The sequence below is a fragment of the Ambystoma mexicanum genome, chromosome 1q, assembly GCF_040938575.1.
Source record: "Ambystoma mexicanum isolate Mex_15411 chromosome 1q, UKY_AmexF1_1, whole genome shotgun sequence".
In the NCBI taxonomy this organism is placed as follows: domain Eukaryota; kingdom Metazoa; phylum Chordata; class Amphibia; order Caudata; family Ambystomatidae; genus Ambystoma; species Ambystoma mexicanum.
In genome coordinates, this window is record NC_090922.1 from 634,807,739 (window position 1) to 634,828,925 (window position 21,187).

Below are 21,187 nucleotides of genomic sequence, written 5' to 3' on the forward strand. Positions count from 1 at the left end.
AACGGTAATCAGTATAAAAATAGGAATTCAAAAAAAGTTCCAATGCTGTGAAACTTGCACTTACTTTCAGATATAAAGCAATACCACAGAGCACAAATATTTACGTTTTTGTGGATCTAAACGTGGCGATTAGAAGTCCGGTTTCCTGCAATCATTTGTACAGGAGATTAGCCATACCAATGGTACAGCAGGAAAAACGTTTTTTTAGCTGGTACATATACAAGACTTGGCAGCGAGGGAACTATCATATTTTATGATAGTTAAAATAATTTTACACACAGATATATACAATTCTTTTATGATATACAAACTACAAGAAATGTAAACGGTTTAAAAGGATACACTATTTATACAACAATGTAGTTCTTTTGAGCTCTTCCAACAAACAAATGGAGCAAGTGGAAGGATTCATTTGGAGAAAAGGAGAGGGGAAGGGAATGGAGAACAAGCAGCTGGATATTTGCCCAATCAGAAGGTACAGCACCTTGCTAGCCAGCTGAGATTCCCAAATGTTGGTGCCAAAAAGGGCATTAGAGAAACCTGTACATAACATGCCATGCAGGATGTATTCTCCGAGAAAATGTACAAACAATTTCAAGCAGATCCAAGTTCACTTCATTAAGAATTGTATTACAATAAGATAGGGAATGATACTTACTGCAAATATTCATCATATAAGTATTTTGTCAGTCTTTCACGGAAACACAACTTCAGTTCATTTAGCCCGAATTTCAAAAAATTATTCACCAATGAGATCTAAGAGATCAATAAAAAGAAACAAAAACACTCTGGTTATTGCTATGTAATCCGAAAATGATAACCAACACCACAAGCTGATGACCATTTGAAGTAATAGACATAACTGATAATTTCAAGCTGCTGTAAACTGCTTTGTTTTCCACTTCCAACTCATATTTAACATAAAACCAGAATGTATTTGTATAGCTGTTAATGCAAGTTAATTGATATACCTTCTTCAAACACTATGTACAATTAAAACGTGTGGATTAGTCTTTAAATAAGACACAATAGCACAAATAGTAGATTGTATGGTAAAACTAAGCTACTGACTTAATATGTCAATATTTCACTGTTTTTTGTTTTGTTTTATAAGGCAATAATCATGCACAGAGCAGTTTAGTATCATCCCCAGAACAAAGGAAGAGGGGAAAGGGAATTCGATATTTCCTGGCCTTGTGGAACATTAAGATCGGAGTAGTAGAGGGGGGCAGAGGGTTCAAGAAGAGATTAATTCAGTGTAAGTGCCAAGCCATTACAAGTGCATGGAACATGCGCACAGGTTAGTGCACAGTAATGCCAAACAGTAGATCACAAGCGATTAGAGGTTAGTACCTTTCAGGTATAATAGTGCAGACATTTAAGGGCAGTTCTAAAAGGCGTGAGGCGGGGACGGGCCAATATTGGCTTATCAATTTAGGCACAAGGATTTCTTGAATAGAAAAGTCTTCAGTCTTTTAAGGAAGTGGAGATGCTTTTCTACTTCTTGAACGGTTGAAGGAAACATTGTCCGAATCCTCCAGCTCAGCGAGTTCCCAAAGCCAGTGCACATATAGGGACGCCTTTTCAGGCTTTTTGCAAGAAGCCAGGCAAGGTGCATGAAGAAAGTGGACTCCACACAACCTGACAAGGTAAAAGGACAGCCAACAAAGGACACGCCATCTTGAACAGGACTTAAAATGTGCATAGAGGCCATTTTGAGTATATGGTCCTCCAAAGTACATTATTCCAGCTAAAATGGCAGTGCGGGGCAATATACCCGCAAAAAGGGCATACACATAATGAATGCCACCAGTATATAAGGAGGGTGACATCAAAATAGCAATATGGTACTTAAGTGTAAACATAAAGGGGGGGACACAAAGTATCCCCAGAGCACTCCATGTAGGATGGCTTGTAATACAAAGGTAAAAGCACATGTCATAAAATGGAAAGGATTGCTCCTGCACTGACAGACCTATGGGCTACCCAGTGAACCAAAACGACATTGCAAAAGGGGCCGTTAGTGCCTTGGGAAGCACAACAAGGTGGGTGCGGCTGCCATAGGACAAATATGGATGCTGAAACCAAATGGAGAGCGGTCTGCCCTCACTGGAAACTTAAAAATAGAGGGTCCAGTTACACAAAAACAAAAGTGAATGCATAAGGTCAATTAAAAAAGTCTTGATTGCGTTCAAAGTCAATGAAACGAACTCACCGAGTCCAGCTGCAGCGCCGAGTCTCAGGACAGAGGATAAGATTTGCAAACAGAAAATCTGCCTAAGACCGCAAAACAGAATTTTCCTGCCAAAAACTCAAATTTGGGGGTAGAGCAAGCAAACATGCGAAGAGGGTTGGCGGGGGGCCTTCGGCACACATTAGCTGCGCCCACCTGCAACACTGGTTGGTCCCTTTTTTCACAAGCGTTAGACTATATCTGCATCTTTTTAGGAGGATGGACGGTAGAGGTATGGAGAAAAAAGGGGAATATAAACTAATAGTACAGAAATCACTATGGTAAGCAACTTTTATTTACTCTTATGTTCTTAAGGAAGATTACCAAGCACAAATCTCATTGGAAGAACCGAGTTACATCAAGCAAAGAGATTCTGCAGAACAGCCTGACAGGCCCTTGTGCCCAAACCTCAGCTAGTGTACATACAATAATAATATCTGCAGAACGTCGACTGAGAAGACCATGTAGCCACTTGTACAATCACATCCCAAGGAACATGCCTCGGGAAAGCCACTGAACCAGTCTTAGCTGTACTTGCACAGGCACGCACGCATGCCCTGAAGGGGCAATTTGACGATTAGCGAATAAGACCCATAGTCTAGCTATAAGAGATGCAAATTACTGTGGAACGAGCAATGGATGCCTTGGCGGCCTTAGTCCCTGGCTGCAAACATACAAATAAGAACACAATCTTTACTAAAACATCTAGGCTATGCTGTACTGGGACCAAACTTTCTTGCCTTGTGTAATGCTGGCACTACCTTTGGCAACAACTGTGGGTGACCCCTGTCCTTGTGGAATACTGTTTAAGGTTCTGGAGAAAAAGCCTCTGTCTGATTCTTCTAGCCGAGGTGACCACCACCAGGAACACACCATTCCAGGTTACTAGACAAATAACTACTGAGGGTATTAGCTCACAAGGCTTATAAACAATGTGTAAGGAAGGCATGGTATCAAACAGTAAGACAGACAAAAGTGATCATAGTTCAAATATGGGAGCAAGTTACGACCATCAATAAAATAAACCAGTCCTATTGGTGTCTTTTTTTTTTGACAAAAGGGCCTATACTAATAAACCTATTGCCAATCCTTACTTCTAAATACAAATCGAGTGGGAAACAATTTTATGCAAAAGAAAAGTGTACAAGAAATGTCGGGACAAAGGAGCACACTCAAGCTTAGCAAGGTCTCGGGCTTCTCGAGCATGAGGGTGCAGTCCAAAACTTCATCATGGCCTTCTGTGCCAAAGACCCTTTGCCATTGAAAGTCTCTTTATCAGAGGCCCTGATGCAACACAACAAACACCGAAGTTCCTTTCTTCTTAGGATTTCACATGTACAAATTCTCAGATGATATTTCTGTTCACCCCGGGTGCCCCTCTACCGGGCTCAGACCCACTTTAACACAAAGCTTTCAATTGATCTCCCTCTGCCGGACTCGGGCCAACTATCTACGTTGCCACAAACATTATTTACTATATCAACATCGAAGACTTCCGATTGTGCACAGGATTTTGCTCGACTCGTCGCAGGACCACTTTGATTCACAATTCTCTACAACTCATCCACTCCTACCTCACAGAGACATTCGATTGAGAACATACGCGATGCCGGACTGTCAAAGGTATCATATCTTGGGTTCAAAGTTCAATAACTCATCAGCAGTTCAACTTTACTTGTGTCTATCATCACACATATTTCAAACTAGGTTTGTTACAGCGCTCACAATACAATGTTGCCGCTTGCAACCTTTGCTTGAACACAGACCAGTCTTGTATCGGTCTCCCCACCTCACCGGCTGTGTTGATTTTTGCTGTGCTCAAGTCAATGGGTTGCCCTAAGGCTATCTTGGGGGAATTAAGGGAGTTACATACAGACAACAGAGCCAACGTGCGATATGGACGTGGAGGAAGGTACACAAGAGTATTTCAACATATGGTTGGGTGTCCAGCAGGGGTGTGTGCCCGCCCCATTACACTTTACGTTGTATATAAACAGCTTATTGCAGGCCCTGCTGAATACTGGTGCAGACATTTTGACACTGGAGGGTAGGCCATTCCCAGTATTAGCATATGCGGACGACAGTCCTATTGGCCAGAACCCCCAGGGCTCTACAAATTCTGGGCGATGCTTATGCCTCTTTTATGACAAAAGTAGGTCTTAAAGTCAATACGGCTAAATCGGCAGTGATGGGCTGTAAAGAGGGAAGGAAGCTCATCAAGATGCATCTGATAGTGTGTTGTGGGGAAGTTATTCCAAGAGTTACTGAATATGACTAATTGGGGGTAAGGTTTTCCGAGACCATGTCGGGCAGTGCTCATGTGAAAAAACAGTCCCTGAAAAATAGCCAATATTTGAGGGGCCGACAATGCTTTTTAGCAAGGTGTAAGGGACAGCACATGCAATCAGCTCAAGGTGTATTCCTCACGGATTAAGGCAGCTACTCAATATGCATTGTGGGGCTATTGTAAGCCTGGTGAGTTACAGAGCAAGGAGAACAGGTTTTTTAAAAATCTCTTGGGGTTTCCAGCCTAATCATCATGTGCCTCAGTCCACAAGAAACTGGGGATGGCTTTCTGGGAGGATGATTGGGACGCCACCCTGAGAAAGCTATGGTTGAGGCTTTGGGGAAACAAGAATGCAGCTATGCCGCTTTATTATAAGCGGCATGCTGAACAGAGACAGATGGTCCAAAATCCCATGGTTAAGGGTGGTTATGGACCTTCTGGGTCAGTGTGATGTTCCTACTGAGTTTCCCCCCGGCAGCAGGGTTACTGCTGGCAAAAGTAACAAGGAGGCAGTGAGCCGAGGCATTGTTGCTAAGCGTGCCCTGATTGCACAGGTGACTCATGCTGAATTTACAACTGTATCTTGTCTGGGCTGGGAAGAAGTACCATAGCTGGCTCATTACCAGGGCCAGAATCAGTGCTGAGAGGAAACACTGAAATGGCCTGGCTATCCAAATGACCGCAGCTGCCCTGTGTGTGAAGCCCCCAATGAGAATCTGAGTTATTTTATTTAATTTTGCCCAGGCTATCGCGAGATAAGGAAACGGACACTATTACAGATTTTAGGGATATTCGACAGTATAGACCAGCTATGACGTTCCTTCGGTCAGCAGGAACCAAACTGACGGCATGGGCCCTTTTGTCCTACTTGAAGGCTGCTATGAACAGAAGAAAGGTTTTTTTTTTTTGAATGGAGATAGGATGCTGTATTTTTTAATAAAATGTATGTGAAGCTTTTAAGTTTACTTCATGAGTTTTATGAACATGTTATGGTATGAGTATTATTCATTATGCATACTATGTTTTATGTATGGCATGTGCTCGTTAAATTGATGTTTACTACATCCAAATAAACGTACTACAACAACAGTCTCCCCAACTGTGTTGATTTTAACTCACGCTGCTTTGTTCTTGGAGCCAAGGACTGTACCACTGCGGCTCGTGGTGCTCCCTGCCTTGATATAGACGCAGGAGGGCCCCAGGTATTTCCGACAGACCATGCAGGATTCTTCAGCCCGTTTTCCTGGTCTTACGCTTTCCAATCTGGAGGGCTCATGAAAGAAGCTGTTGCTTGTCGAAAAGGTGAAGGAACTTCCCTCCTTGCAATCCCCTTCGATTTACCAGTCCTTCTCTCAATAATCTGCCATCTTGGAACTGGCGTTTCCTTGTGTGCTTTGCCTCGCTCAGAGTGTGCTCTCGTGCTCCACCTTTTATCCATGTGGGGAAGCTTAATGGAAGTCAGGTGTGTGTGATGGTCAGTAATTGCCTGACCATTGTATTGAGACACGTCCGGTATACAGCTCGGGTGTTAGTCAGTTTTTTCTCATAATGGGCTGTCCGTGAGAAAGTGTGTTGTAAAGGAGAGGGGGGTGTTGAGTTCCTAAACATCCTATTTGGTAGGATGGGGGTAAAGGTGTTACAAGAAATGTAATACCACGTCTCACCATCTGGTGTCCCACTCCCCGAAGACCCCTCACCCAGTTGATCCTCCCGCACTGGTTCACCTCCAGGAACTGGATCCAAAAGCGATGGCCATGTTCTGGCCACCTGGATGACAGATCCCCGGGGACTAGTACGTGAGACAGCTTCTCGTTTCTCACAAATGACGGACAAGACCAAGTTAGGGTCACACAAAGGGTGTAGTATCTTCACAGGTGGAAACAGCCAGAGCAGGCCCTCAATATGTCAGACAACTGGGTTAGAGTTCGAAAAGGACAGGTCAGTAGCGTTTCTGCATGCCCCTATAGGTAGTGCAACAAGATTCCACCACAACTCCCATCTCTGCTAGATGAGTTACATTAGGGTGGTTTAGAATCTCTGTAAAGACCATTGGCAACATCTGAGCCACTTGCGTATGTACTGAGATAGTTGAAGGTTTTCTTGTTGTCTGGATAATTTTTTTTTTAATTACTGTCCAAAAGCCGGGTGACAGCTCTTCAGGAATCAGCTGATCAAGCTCAATGATTGAGGGAATGGATGAAGAACACTCCCACCCTGCTGAAATACAATCTCCGGAAACACCAGAAGAGAGAACGGACCCTCTGAGATCAGTTCCATCACATATGAACCTTGTCCTGGCTGGCCAATGTGGTCATCAATATCATTGAGGATTTCGATGTTATGCGCCATTTGGCTACCACCTTGCAGATGAACAGAATGTGGAAACAACTAAATTAACAAATTTCTCAAGAAATTGCAAGAGCATCGCCCAGCAATCTGAAGTTTTCCTCCGTTTCCCATGAAACAGTCGTTGCACTTTTGGTCGCAGCGGTGAACATACCTGTAAGCAAGCGACTGCGCCACTGATAAAGATGTGGACGAACCAAGTAAGGGAATTACCATTCATGATTGGAGTTGCAATCTGCTTTGCTTCTCTACCTCCATATTTTCCACTCCGCCAAGGTGAATGGCTGTGAGGGAGAATTAGTTGATCAAAGGCCCACTCCCAAATGTCTACTGCCAGCCCACATGGGGTTGGAGATCTAACACCTCCCAGTTTGTCTTTATAGTACATGTAAGTCAACTTGTCTGTCTGAATCAGTATCAGATTGTCAGTGATTGAAAAGAGGAACTCAGTCAGGACCAGGAAAATCACTGAGTTCCAGCATATTGATACGTTCCATCTTTTCTAGTCAGGACCAGAGCCTATGAACCCAAACAACATTCAATAAAGCACCCAATCATGTAAAGGAGGAGTCTGTTAGAACCGTCTTGTGGGGTGTGAAGGGGAGTTCTGAAAAAGACACTCCCTTCAAGAGATTCTCCAGTCAGCTCCACCATATGAGAACTTGAACATTGGAAATCTGAATATGAGCAGAGTGCTTGTCCAAAGCATTGTTCAAAGATCATAACAGATGTAATTGGAGGAGCCTCATCTTTAAACTGGCCAGAGGCAATGACTGAATGTACCAAGCCATAAGCTCCAGCAGCCACGGAAATCAACAAGTTGAAGATTGGTCTTGACTAGAAACAGCTGAACAGTCGCCATGATGTTTTTTTTTTACTCTTTCTGCTGTAGGGAATACAATGGCTTTGTTGAAGTCTCACTGAAAGACAACAGTGAATGTTCTGAGTAGAGATCATCTGGGCTTTCTCTTGATTGACTGAGAATGCCAGGTAGAGCAGCAATTGTAGCAATTTTTGGAAAGCTGCTGAGGCTTCCTTGGCTAAAGGTCATGGAGAAGCCTATCGTCTAGGTACTAATATATATATATATATATATATATATATATATATGCCCTCCTTTGCTGAAGATGAGCTCCAATGACAGACATGGGTTTCGTGAAAATTCTCTAGCTGCATTTTGTAAAGAAAGTATCACCCTCTATTGGAAGTACACATCATGTAGAGACAGGCAAGGAACCTCCTGTGAAGGCATCATTAGAGGAAGTACATGTATGCGTGCTTCAGGTCCACTGCACATAAGGCATGGTCATCATGATTTTCTTTTATACAATACTGTTATCAGTGCTGCGCGGTTCCTCTTTGGAACTGTAAAACACCATAATGTCTGGGAGCTTCTGTACCTCCTGCAGGCGCACAGAAGAGCAAACCTGTCAGAGGGAGAGAGGGGGAGAAAACAAAGAAGGTAGAGTAGTCTGTAATCCGTGGAGAAGACGATGGAATCCTCTGAAAATTGGAAGCATCCTGCTGCAAATTCGAATACTGGACAGGAGCTTTGTGGGCCTGGGCTCCAGCCTCATTTTTTCTTCTCCTGCATCTGGGAGGTGCTGAGCAGGATTGACTGAAGAAGCCCTTAATTTGAATCCTCTGTTTCTCACTGTGAATACTTGAAGAGCAATGAAATGGTCTCTGCCTCCTTCCAAGAGACTACCTAAAACCTCCACAAGTTCTTGACCTAAAGTCCTGTCTTGCAACTGATGACTGGAATTGTTTCCGACAGGCCTTAGTAATAATAGCTAAGGATTTTGCCATAAGTGTGGACATTTGCTTTTTCAAAGGGGAGGTACAAGATATTGTTCTTGTACAAAGTTAAGAGGGTCACAACCATGGCCACGAGAGGAGCTATGTCGTAATGAATACAAAACCCCTGAAATTCAGCTAAAGGCACCTTAACTTCACACCGCCTATTGTCCAACCTATGACCACAATGATGACATGACAGTTGACATCCCAGATGACATCACTGATGGAACCACTGGTGACATCACTGTTTACATGACTTCGAACACCACTGATTACACTCGTACATAGCTACCCACAGTAAGTCCCACACCGGCATGCTCTAAAATGAAACAAGGCACTTACTGAAGTGCCTTGTCCCGTTTGGAAATTTGGCCCGGCATCTTGCGTTCCTCGTGCTGACTTATTCAAATCGCTGCTTCAGTAGCTTCAGAGCGACGGGGAATGGAAACGTGTACAGGGTCCGAAATGCCCTGTAAACAATAGAACGGCGTGTGACCATCGTGCTTGCTTCTGGAGCAGACAATGGTCGCCCGCACCTAGGGGTTTGAGCCATCCACCTTGCCAGAGCCTTCGTTTCCCTTTGACTGGCTGTGTTACATTTGCCAATCGTTATCAATGGGAGGAGGGAGCCAGCCCCACCAATCCAAGGCCTGCATCAGGCCCTGGACGAAGTGCGCATACATCACGTTGCCTGCAAAAAACAGCTGGTTGCACCGGAGCTCATTTCCGGGAATACAACTGGCAGTGCAATAAGTCTGCCCCTCTCCAGGCAGCTTCAGGAAGTTAACAACCTCAGTGGGCAGAAGATCGCCTTGCAACGCACCCTGTTTGTCCTGATAAATTATCAAAGTGTTTTTTGGGGGAAATCGCTAGGGCTTTCCGTGCACAAAATAATGCTGAACCTTGTCTGGCTAATGGCTTAACATCTGCCCTCCATCGTGATTTACCAGGGCTGTAAAAACTGTTTGTATAAACAGCTCACAACCTCATTTCAAAAATAAACATTTGATCTTTTCAGAGGTGGCCGTACACACCTAGGACTTCGAGACATCGAGATTGCCAGAGCCTTTGTTCCCCCTCGATTGGCTGGCTGCACTACATTTGCCAATCGTTATCACCGGGAGGCGGAAGCCAGTCCGACCAAAACAAGGCCTGCATCAGGTCCTGTCTGTTCCCATGTCCATTGCGTGGCAGGGTCTGGGGGCCATCCAACCCTTCACCATTATGAAAAATGGAGACCAAGCTAAAAACGCATGCCTTCCGAGTCCACTGAACACTATTGGTTCTCTACTTGCCTGAAGATTAGCCTCCATAACTACTCATTCACCACTCCTCCTCCTCCACCCCTCTCACTGTTTCAGCATTCACTCTGCCTCACCTATACTTCTGCTCAGATTACCCCAGAAAAATCGAATTTAGCTGTGCCCAGTTGCAGCATTGTGCCTCACGCCGTTTCTGCTAAACTCAAACTTAGCTGTGCCCAGTGGCTGAATTGTGTCTCACCCTGTTTCTGCCAAAATCGAATTTAGCTATGTGCACTCCCCTCTATCCTCCGCTCCTTGTGTTTCAGTCCAGCACCCCCCATCCTCCCTGTGCCTCAGAAAATCATTCTGGGAAGTGTTCTCCTCAGCACTGCCACTAGCTATGAGACTATCTCTCCTATCTTCTCCAACTACTTCTCTATCTCCAATCCCTCTCCTATCACTAAATCTTGCTGGAAGAAACTTAAGGACATACTGGGCTCCAAGCCATGCCTTCCTATTGCAGACACCTATGTCACGGGTTCCGCCAGAGAAACTCTGCAGACATCCTCTTACCTTAACTCACCTGACCTATGGACTCGCTACATGGTCTGCTTTATCTCCCCCATCGCCTCTTCTCCCAATAATCATGGCACTCATTGGGAGGTTATCGTTGACCACTTCGCGATTTCCAGAGTCATCATTAATGTCTATTGCAATGAAACCATAATGGTTCAGGGTCCTCAACCCAACCTTCTCTTTGACAGGCTTCTGCCTCGCCTCTCTAACCTTACCTCTCCCCCTCTGGCCATGCTCCCTTGCCTTCTGTGCTCACTTCCTCCTCTGCACAGGCTCCCTTGCACACTGGCTGGGCTTCCCTCCGCCTCTGCACAGGCTCCCTCGGCCACTGTGCCTTCCTCCTCTGCACAGGCTCCCTTGCCCACTGTGCCTTCCTCCTCCTCTGCACAGGCTCCCTTGCCCAGTGTGCATCCCTCCACCTCAGCACAGGCACCCTTGCCTTGCAGCACTGTCCCGGTTCCCTTGTCGGCCTTGGCACCACTGCCATCCTCCACTATCCCTCTGGCTCACCTGCCACCCTCGGAAGACCTTAAAAACGCGTGTCTAACATCTGCACCTCCTTGAACGTATGGACCTTGATATGCTCACCATCACAGAGTCATGGTTCAGGGACAGCTCTGTCATGAGCTTCGACACGCTCCTACTTGAAGAATACAAGATCCTCTCTGTGCTCAGGCCTGAGGGATCAGGGGGGGGGGGGGGGATGGGGGGATAGTGGCGTTGATCTTCCCAGACTGGATACCTGTGTCCATCATCCCCTCTCATGCCTACCCCTCCTTCGAGTTCCTAGTCTGCAGGCTCTCACTCTCCTAAAGGCTCACTCCAAAAATCCTCTCTCCTTATGGCCACCTTCTATCGATCACCAGGACAGTCCATGCTCTTCCTCTCAGAATGGGCTGACCTGGTCTCCTCTCTACTCTCCTCCGCCTCCTAACTCATCCTGCTGGGTAACCTCAACATCCATCTGGACTCGCTTGACTCCTCAAGTACTGTCCGCAACCTATGCAACTATATCTCCCTCTCGGTCTTACCCTCTGGCCCTATGCACATAGCGGCCCACACTTTGGATGCACTCACCTCCACCGACATCCCTCTCTCTATCCCTCTTACTACCCCTCTCTTGAATGGACTTCACACTTCACACTTCACACTTCCCTCAACTCTTGCATACTCATGAGGGTCCGTCTGAAGCCTTCCAAAAAGTGTAACTCTTGGTACGCTTCGGATTTGGTTGCCCTTAAACGAAAGTGTAAGACAGCTAAGCGGAAATCAAATTCATCAGGCATACACTCGGACAAACTGGCCTGCAGCCTCCTTCAAAGGCAATATCAACTGTATCCACACCAAGAAAAGTCTTTATTCAAGCCTGCATTTCTGCTGAATCAAACACGACCAAACGTTTCAAAGTCTGTAAGGCACTGGCCAATCCTGCAGCAGCCTCCTCTACTATCAGACCCTCCAGGACCTTGGGTCCTTTCTCTCTACTATCACTCTCTCAACCTGTGGCGTTCTCGACCTCTCCTCCGCCTCTGACACGGTAAATCATAACATCCTGATCGCACGTCTCCGTGACACCCTGGGAATCACAGGTCAGGCTCTTGAGTGGTTAACCTCCTTCCTTTCCGACCACCCATCCCAGGAGGAACTTGGGTCCTTTCTCTCTACTATCACTCTCTCAACCTGTGGCGTTCCCGAGGGCTCTAGCCTGTCCAGCTGGTTGTTCAAGGTTTACATGGCTGCCTTGGCAGGTGTGATTGCCACTTTCATCTCTAACCTCCAGTGTTATGAGGACGACACGCAACTATCCTTCAGGATACCCCCAGCCACCTCGCTCATATACGACTGTCCCCAATTCAGTCATGATGTGCTGCAAAAGACCTCTGCCTCAACGCCAGTAAGACAGATTGTTCGCATTGGGACTGCTGCTCCCGCTTTTCCACTCTCACTCTGGCCGGCCTCCCTTGGACCTGCGCCTGCATCCACCTGCGAGGCAAAAAACCTTGGGGTCATCTTCGACTCCACTCTCTCCTTCTCTCAGATTTTGCACATCTACCAGCTTCACCTCCTCAGAGGTACTCTTCCTTTTCTCACCTTCCCCCAGCGGCTCACCATCTCCAGAGCCCTGGCTCTTTCAAGGCTGGACTACTGCAACAGCCTCTTTCTTAACCTCCGTGCCTCTGTGCTGCACCCTATGCAACTAATCCAGAACAGAATCGCAAGACTTATCCTTGGCCTCAAGCCCAGGGACCGCATCTCTCCGGTGCTGAAGTCCCTCCACTGGCTCCATATGGCTGCAAGGATCAACTTCAAGATCCTTGCATTGTCCTCAAGGCTTTCTGGGGCCTGGGACCTACCCATCTACAACAATGCCTTCCTAAATACTGTAGTTCCCTAGCCCTCTGCTCCTCTACCTCCAACCTCCTGCGAGTGAGCAAGTTCTCCAAGCTGAGATTTGGAGGGAGATCTTTAGCCTCAGCAGGCGTCTCCCTCTGGAATAGCCTCCCTGCCAAAGTCCGTCTTGAGCCCGATCTCCTTAAGTTCCGGAAACTCAAGACATTCCTCTTCGCTTCCTTTTCTCTCCCTCTACCCTCCTAACCTTTCTCTCTGCACTATCGCTCTCTCCCTCCTTTTCCGTACAGCTTGCTGACTGGCTGCCTGGTGTACCTCAGTCTCACAGTTCCCCGGCACCCTCGCCAGTCCTCTCACACTTGCCAAGAGAGGTCATCTCTCTGCACTTACCCCAGCCTTCACCGACTGAGTGCCCTTGGTCCCCCCCTCTCCCCCTGGACTTGTCCCCCATCCTCCACCTTCCCCTCCCCTATAACCATCTGTGCACTTGTACGATCTGAACTGTACCATGCCTGAAGATGGTATGTCTGCTTTCCCCTCGTCTTTCCCTCCCTGCAGGATGGCAACATATGCACTTTAAAAACTGCAGAATCGTCGTCAGACCATATTGCTGTTATCTCGACTGTCAATCTATTATATGCACTTACTCTGCCTGCGCAGACTTGTATTGTTTCAGAATTTCAAGGGCTCTGAACGACTGTTTTTCCCCCTTGCTCCCCCCCCTTGAGTGCTTTGAAACACTTGCTTTGTGTATAGGCGCTATACAGATGAACAATACCATGAAGACCTGCAAGTGTTTGAGGAACAGAATGAAAAAAAAACTGCTCCCAGCACAAAACGTTTTTCTTCAACGTCCAGTGCGACAAGGAAATCGCAGGCTGTGCATGCATCGGAGTATAGCTGTGGTTGCGACCCAAACACCCCAAGCACAGGGGAGTGTGGATCTTACCCTTGTACTGCACACTGAAAACTCTGTCTTTAGACTCAACATAAACTGGGGATGCCTGGTGAGTACTTGGAGGACATGAAAAGGGCGCTGTGATGAATCATGACAATTCATTCCAGAGGAGAGCCAGCCCCTTTGAGGTGAGGGAGGTGAACCCACTATGCAATACCCTCACTAATGGCTCTTGGGGACAAGGACTCCTATTCCAGAGCAGAACTCTCATAAATGGATGTGGAAAAAACTTAAATATCTCCTTAAAAGACGGTATTCTACGAAGATCCTGCTTTACATGTTTTGGCTACTTCCAATGCTGAACACAGCCAGAATGCCATTGTCAGCGAAGGACATGGTCTATTTACTCCTGTGACGTGTACAAGAGAGGAAACTCCTACAGAGGAAAGGAAACCACTATGCAGAGGTGTGCCTTCCCATCATTGACATCCTGGAGGGGCAGAGCCCTGCTGGGTTGTAGAGCCAGTGGGAGTAAGAAGGGCGGGCAAGCTGCGAGCCAAATGCCTGAGAGTTGGCGTTCTACCCGACCGAGGAGCTGAGGCGGGAGGGGGGTGGGGGGGAGAGTAGAGGCGGGAATCCCCACATCTCATCTGGTGGCACGACCACGAACGAGCAGTGGTGGGCCAGTAACGGAAGACGAGACCGGATCGTATGAGGGAGCCAGAATCCCAGAGTTCGGCACACGCCAGACTATGTACAGCAACAAATAGCTGCTGGGACAAGTAACCGCGGGGATAGCCAATGAGGTTACGGGAGCTTGAGAAACCTGATGGAGGGCATATCCTTAGAAAGTATAGACATTGTGAATAATGGCTGGAAAAGCCATCAACGTTACAAGAGCCTAAAAAACAGTCTGCAAATACCCTACGAAAGATGGAATCGGGAAGAGATATGAACCCTTTGAATTAAGGCTGAGAAAGCAACAGAAGGTATAGAACTCTGATAGGTGAAACAACTTGGGTGAAAGAAAATAACTTGTATGAGAATAACAGGACTTTGGGGAAGACCCAACGCCTGGAAGAAGGACTTTTTTGTTAGTTTACAAGAAATACTGGAAGAATGGAAATGCTCACAAGATACAGTTTTCTTTATTAAAAGGAGAGAGTGAAACCCATACTTTGATACAAAGACTGGGAAAAAAATCCTGTTGTGTAAAAAGGAATTTTGAAACCCCAGAACAAACCAAGTATAAATTGGCCCAGGCAGATGCCCTGCTGAGTCTATGGTACTTTCCCTTTTAGTTAAATGGTTTTTCTCAAGTGGTAGGACCAGCTAGTTGGATAGCATTTGGACCAAAGAACTTTATTTTAGACTTTAAAGTGCACCCTAAATTTGACTAGGTAGGGAACGTCCCCATAGTTACAGGTCTAGATAGACATTTTTGTTCTTTAATTTTTATAAAACTCCTTGAAAATTACCTCTAATTGTCAGACTACTCTTTATGGTTCACCACAGCACGTAATGCTATACTGTTACTGGCCCCAAAAAATGAGAACTGGCAGGCTTTGCCGGTGGGCAGAGCTACCATGCACAGAGGTCCTACCATAGTAGAGCGTTGCCCCTACATTTTTATATTTTGGAGGACAATATGCAAAGGTGTGCCAGACAAGTCCCAATGGGACTGACCCCCCACCGCCCATAAGTATGGCAGAAAAGGTAGATAAGGGGGTGAGAAGTATAAGCATTAATTGCATCCATCCAGATAAAAATAAAAGGTGCTGAACTTTCAAATTCGGACACTAGTGTGTTCCGTTGATCAAGTGTCACAACTATTTGAGACCTAATGCCATCTCTGATCAATGTTAATATTAAAAGGTATTTATATAGCGCACCGTCACCAACGGAGTTGGTCTCCAGGCGCTCAGGCAGATCTGTAAACAAAGAGGTGGGGTTCGGTTAGTGGGTGATGCGGGCTTAGGAAGGTGGGAAGGTGGTGTCCTGTTGGCAGCGTCAGTTCGGTTTTCACCATGCGCTGAGCTTTGGTGTGAATATAGGATTGAAGCGAGTCCTTGTGTGCTCTTATTGCGATCTATGTGTTGGATGTTTGTTGTTGCGGTGCGGTGAAGTGCGTGCGATTTGCTGCGAGAGAAGTGGTTGTGTAGGTTTTTGTGTGAAGTATGCAAAACTTTGAGGTTTGGTGTGTGAGTTATATGTCTCTTGTTCCTGGTTTTGTTTAATGCATCAGGTTGTAATACTGGGTAGGTATATTCTTTCTTTTCCCTTTCGTGACTGTCTGGTTTCTAGGGAAATGGCGAGGTTGGTGCCCAGCTAGGTTACTGAGCTTAGTACACTCGGGTGGGCGAACATTATCCCTACTTGGCTAGTGGTGTTATTTGATCATTCCCCACTCCTTCCTCTCCATATACTGGCGGTGGCCCCTTGCTGCCGTTGAATATACCTTTGCTTCCTTCCCGATTGATCACTCTCAAAATGCTACAGGGGTCAGACATCTGGTGTATATACAAGGAGCAGACCTTAGATCAAAAGGCCGAACTTTGAATTGGTAGTGCGGTCCAAGAGTTGACTAGTTTTGGAGGTTTGCCACTTTTGGTTTTCAGGAATTCGTTTTGGGCAGATCAGGGAGTGACAACGGTTCCCCAGTTTTTCTTTCGTAGGACATGTGGTATCAATGCCATCACTTTTCTTGGCATCAGGAACTCATTCAATGATGCGTCTGAGGGGTGATTATTTCACTTTCTTTTTGAAGACTGCAAGTTGTTAGTTCAAGGCCAGCAAATGTGAAGCACTTGAGGACTATAGGTGAGCTCTAGCATATGTCCACAATGAAGAATGAAATGCACACATTTGTTTTCTTTGCCCATTGATGTCTGCTAGCTATTCTCCCCCAAGCTAGGTTCCAAATAGGTGCATAGTTACACTCTTCAGAGTCAGGCCTGCTTTGAGGTCATGATTTTGATGGAGGCAGTTGGTCTGGGTTTGTCTGTGAAACAGCAGACAAAGACCTTTTCTGCATCCTTGATGGAAGTGACCTAAGCTACGATGATTTATCTAAATGCCACTGTTGTGGCTTTGAAGTGCTGTTTGGCATACCGAAGTCTGACCAGATGTTAGGGAGAATTCTCTGTTTAGGCTGAATTTCCCTACCTAGTGAGTCCCCCAGCAGCTTTGCTGGATTTCTGGGGTTTAATTTTTTTCTCCTGCCAAAAGTGAGACTCTTTTACCCTCACTCTTGGACATGTTGAAGTGTGTTTTCTTGGTTAAACCTTGTGTTGAATGGGCTATGGGGTCTTTTACTCCATAGGGCCTCATGTATTTTTGTGATGTGGGTCACACAGCACCCTCTGTGCCGTGACCCAGGGGTGTCCTAGGGACTCCCCAACATAGACTCCATACCCTGGGACTGACTACTGTCTCCCAGGGCATGTAAAGTCACCAAAGACTTTGCTAGTCTTGAATCCTGAACAGAACCAGTACAAACCATCATATTGTGGACGTACTGGCTGGGGCAATTCGATTGCCCCAGGGTCTGTTAGTCGAGGGGGCACGTCTCCGTCCCCCCTGATCGAGTTTTGGCTGGTGGCAGTGGAAACTACTTTTTATATTCGACCGCGAATATTTCCCTATGGGATTTCCCATTGTTTTAGGCTAACACATTTAATTATTTATTTACGGTAGCCTTAAACATACCGCCGGTTTATATATTTATTTTTATAACTCCGGTTGGGACTTTTTGCCAAAACTTGATTCTAAAATGGCGTTGGTGTTCGCCTCTGTAACTCTGACCCAAAGTGGAGCCCTTTGTTCCACTTTTGGCGGGCTTCTCCACAGAAGCCCTCCAAAGTGGTGCCACTCTGTCTGGGGTACTTAGGAGGGGTGGAGGGGGATTTAGGCACCCTGGACTGAGTTACCTTGGTAACTCAAGTCGCACTCCGTCCTGATTGGCCCAAGTGGTGAGCCGCCCGGCTCACCACTTAGCATGTTTGAGTGACAGCTAGGCTGGGTGAATGGGGGTTTGCTGCATAAAAGCAGGGCTTTGGGGACTGGGACTTCAGAAGTCGCCACAGGACCAAGAATCCGACGAGGGAAGAGCTGAGCCGACCTGCTTCGACGACACCACCCGGTGGAGCCCTGCTGAACCGTCTCACCACTTTTTCCCGACGACCGAGGAGAACTCTTAACGGAGTGGCTCCTTCCCTTGACTGGTGGGGACAACCAGTTTTCGCCTTCTTTCCGTTCCTTTGAGGTATCTCGTGGCCGCCTTGCCTGTGCCAAGCACCCCGGCATCCGGAATACCACACTTTACCCCCATACCGCGAAAGTCGGTACCAACCCTTTAACCGGAGGACTCCGCGGCTGGTTTCTTCCCGGGCAGTGCTACGACCTTTCTCTTCTGCTCTTCAGCGAGATATTCTTCTCCCCTGACCGACGTCGAGCCTTGCTGTCACTGCCTGGAACAACTGCCCCCGCTGGAGGATCCTTTCCGCTTAAGGTACTGTGTTCCGCCTGGCTTCCCTTGCCACCGACTGTACGGGGTAGATTTAGTCCCCGGCTTTCGAACCTGGGAGTGCCTGGGACACTTTGGCTAAACTTTCTGAGCCACTCTAAACTCTTTTTGACTCTTTGCAAGACTTTGAATCTCTAACTAACAGTGTGATCTTGGGCACATTTTCGCTCCGGCTACTCTAAGAGTGGGCCCTGCCTAGTGACTTTTGCTCACCTGTGACTTTATTCTTCTTTAAGCCTATTGCAAGTGTTCTGGACCTTAGAGTGGTGTGTCTAACCTATTTCTGCTTTTTCTCTCCCTTTCTTGGAAACTACTAGAGTGTCATCTAACGTTAAGCACTCACCTCTGTTTTAATTAAGTGGTGTTAACCTAGAGTTGTCTAGATAGGAGAAAGGATTGAATTTACTTTCATTATAACTGTGTTGAAGTGTTTTTACTATATTTTTGCTAGAGTGTTTTTAACTTATGTGTATTTTGAATAAATAACTATATACTTTTGAAACCAAGCTCTGGTCAGTGTTTGCTTGTGCTATTGTGTTTTGGTACATATTGTGTATACTTTACATACTGCCTAACTCTTCTTGAGAGAAGTCTGACTGCTCAGCCACAGCTACCAGGTAAATCTGGGTGGTACGGACTGCTACCAAAAGGGTTTACTGCTCTACCTGTAGTCTTAAATCTTTTGCAGTGTTCCCCAAGGGAACTGCACAGGTTTCTGCCTAACACCAGAGAAACAAGAAACAGCATTACATTGCATATGAACAGTAACATTTCAAGAGACTATTAGCAGACATTAGCAGCGATGACTAACATGTTGGCATTATAAATGCTGAAGTTAATGGAGGATTCAGGTGTCGTGTAGAGTGCTATGTAAGGGATTATCCAGCAGCTAAACCAAATTGCTAGCCTGCTTTATGTTGCATTATATAGGGTGCAGCACTAAAGGTGACCTGAAGGCTAGTAAAAGTCCATCAACCTCATGGGTGACTGCCTAGAATGGAGGGCTCCGATCTACTTTACACGTACACAATAAAGTACATGCAGTCACATCCAAATTGCACACACATTTTTCAGATACATCAAGATACTTTCAATGCATGGCAACTTATCAGGCAGATGCACAATCCCAACATCGTGTGAAAACCGTCAGACAAACTCAAGAGACATAACAGTTTTACACATGGTAGAGCTTGTATGGTATGATCGTTTGAGGGCCTGGGGTTAACTTTTATCAGTGAGCTTGGGGCGAACCCCACTAACAGGCTGAATATCTAGGATTGGCAAAAAGAACTGTAGCAAAATGATAGATTTTAAATTTTTTTTTTATTTTAATTATTTTTAAATGTCCTTGTAGCCTGAATTGCTGGCTAAGTGTGCCTGGCCCCAGGGCACTCAAAGGCTCAGCATGGATGCTACTGTTTCTTTTCATTCTTCGCATGCACTGACTTCCTGAGTCTGCCTTCTACCTCTATCAGGCAAGACAGCAGATTGGCTAACGTAATACCATGTGCCCCTTAATTGGACTGCTCACCCGACAGCGCAGCAGGCGAGAGCAACAGAAGAGGGCCTCACGTGCCGAAGTCGCGCTAAAGTCAAGCCTGTGTGCCCGTCCGGGCCGGTCACTGCAGCATTCGCGTAAAACCATTCTGGATCTGGCACCACCTACCACAGTATTTCCGGAGGGATGGGATGTGCTTCTCATCAGCCCTAAACACGTGGATGTTGACGACTGTGATGTGTGCCATGCTCCTGAATACAAGATCTTTGCAGGCGCATGCACTCTCCATCGACATCTTATTGAGCAATCGCTCACCAGATTTTCTATTTCTAACGGAAACCGGGTTGACAGATTCGTCAGCACCCACACTAGCGCAAGCTCTTCCACCTGAGTATACAATACTCCATCTTGACGTCCCTCCGCGCATCTTGGCGCAGGGGTGGCGATAATCTTGAAAGCTATCTATAAGGTGTTACAGATTGACTTACCGGAAGGAGTGAGCCGGCCTACCTCTGAAGGAACTCCTCAAAGGCGCAGGCAGTCCGCTACCCCACTCTGATGCTTGGTTTCCCGTGGGAGGGCTGGAGCCCATCTCGCCTCTTCGTTACTCAGAGATTGCCTTCTGGAGAAGTATAACACCTCGCCATCTGGGTCCATCTGAAGCACCTTAATTGCAATGTTTCCAGCCACTTGCCATCTGAGGTATTTGTTTTGCCCAGCTGATCTCCATGCTCCTTATGTCGGAGCATTGAATAATATGAAAATGTATCTTGCACTGTGTGCAGCCTGGAAAATGCCTGCCGTGACTTTGTTTAGCTGCTGCTAAGCAACCAGCCGCACCGTCCGATTGGAGGAAGCCCTGCATTTCTTTGCCCAGCCTCCACCGGAAGGCTGAGCCGGCCTGCCTCTGAAGGCACCCCTCAAAAGGCACCCCTCAAAAGGCACAGGCCTTTGTGCCTGTCCGGGCCGCTACGGCCACTCAGCACCACACTCTGTCCATATCCCCGCGCATTGCTCCATCTGGAACACTGGACCCCCGCCCTACATGACTGCTGTGGAACCTTTGTATATGAAAACCATTCCAGGAACTGTTGAACTTTGCTGTTCTCCCAGGAGACTATAGTACTTGGTAAGCGCACCAGTACCATGCTGCATCTTTTGTTACTCTGACGTTACATTTCTGCACCAGTTTTAAGCAAGAACATATGCAACCCTCGATTCCTTTATGTTTAGCTAGATGAGGATTTAATTTTTGGTACCCATAATTGAAACCGATTTGCCGTGCACTTTGTTCCTCACTGCTCCTACTTGAGCTAGCACAATTGCAAGCCCACTTGGGTTGATGAATAGCCCTTGCTTAAGCACCAACGGTATAAATGTCAATTACTGTATGTCATTAAAGTAGAAATATTAGATAGCACATTACCCACC

The 21,187-nt window shown here is 46.4% G+C and overlaps 1 protein-coding gene across 2 annotated transcripts in view; it reads right to left on the reverse strand.

Annotated features, from left to right (window-relative positions):
- ABCD3 (ATP binding cassette subfamily D member 3) overlaps positions 1-21,187 on the reverse strand; it is a 949,084-nt gene that overhangs the window by 633,434 nt on the left and 294,463 nt on the right. For both annotated transcript variants that reach the window (XM_069641211.1, XM_069641209.1), the window contains one exon: positions 659-756. In XM_069641211.1, coding sequence (XP_069497312.1) covers positions 659-756 — 98 coding nt within the window. The remainder of the gene's footprint in view (positions 1-658; positions 757-21,187) is intronic.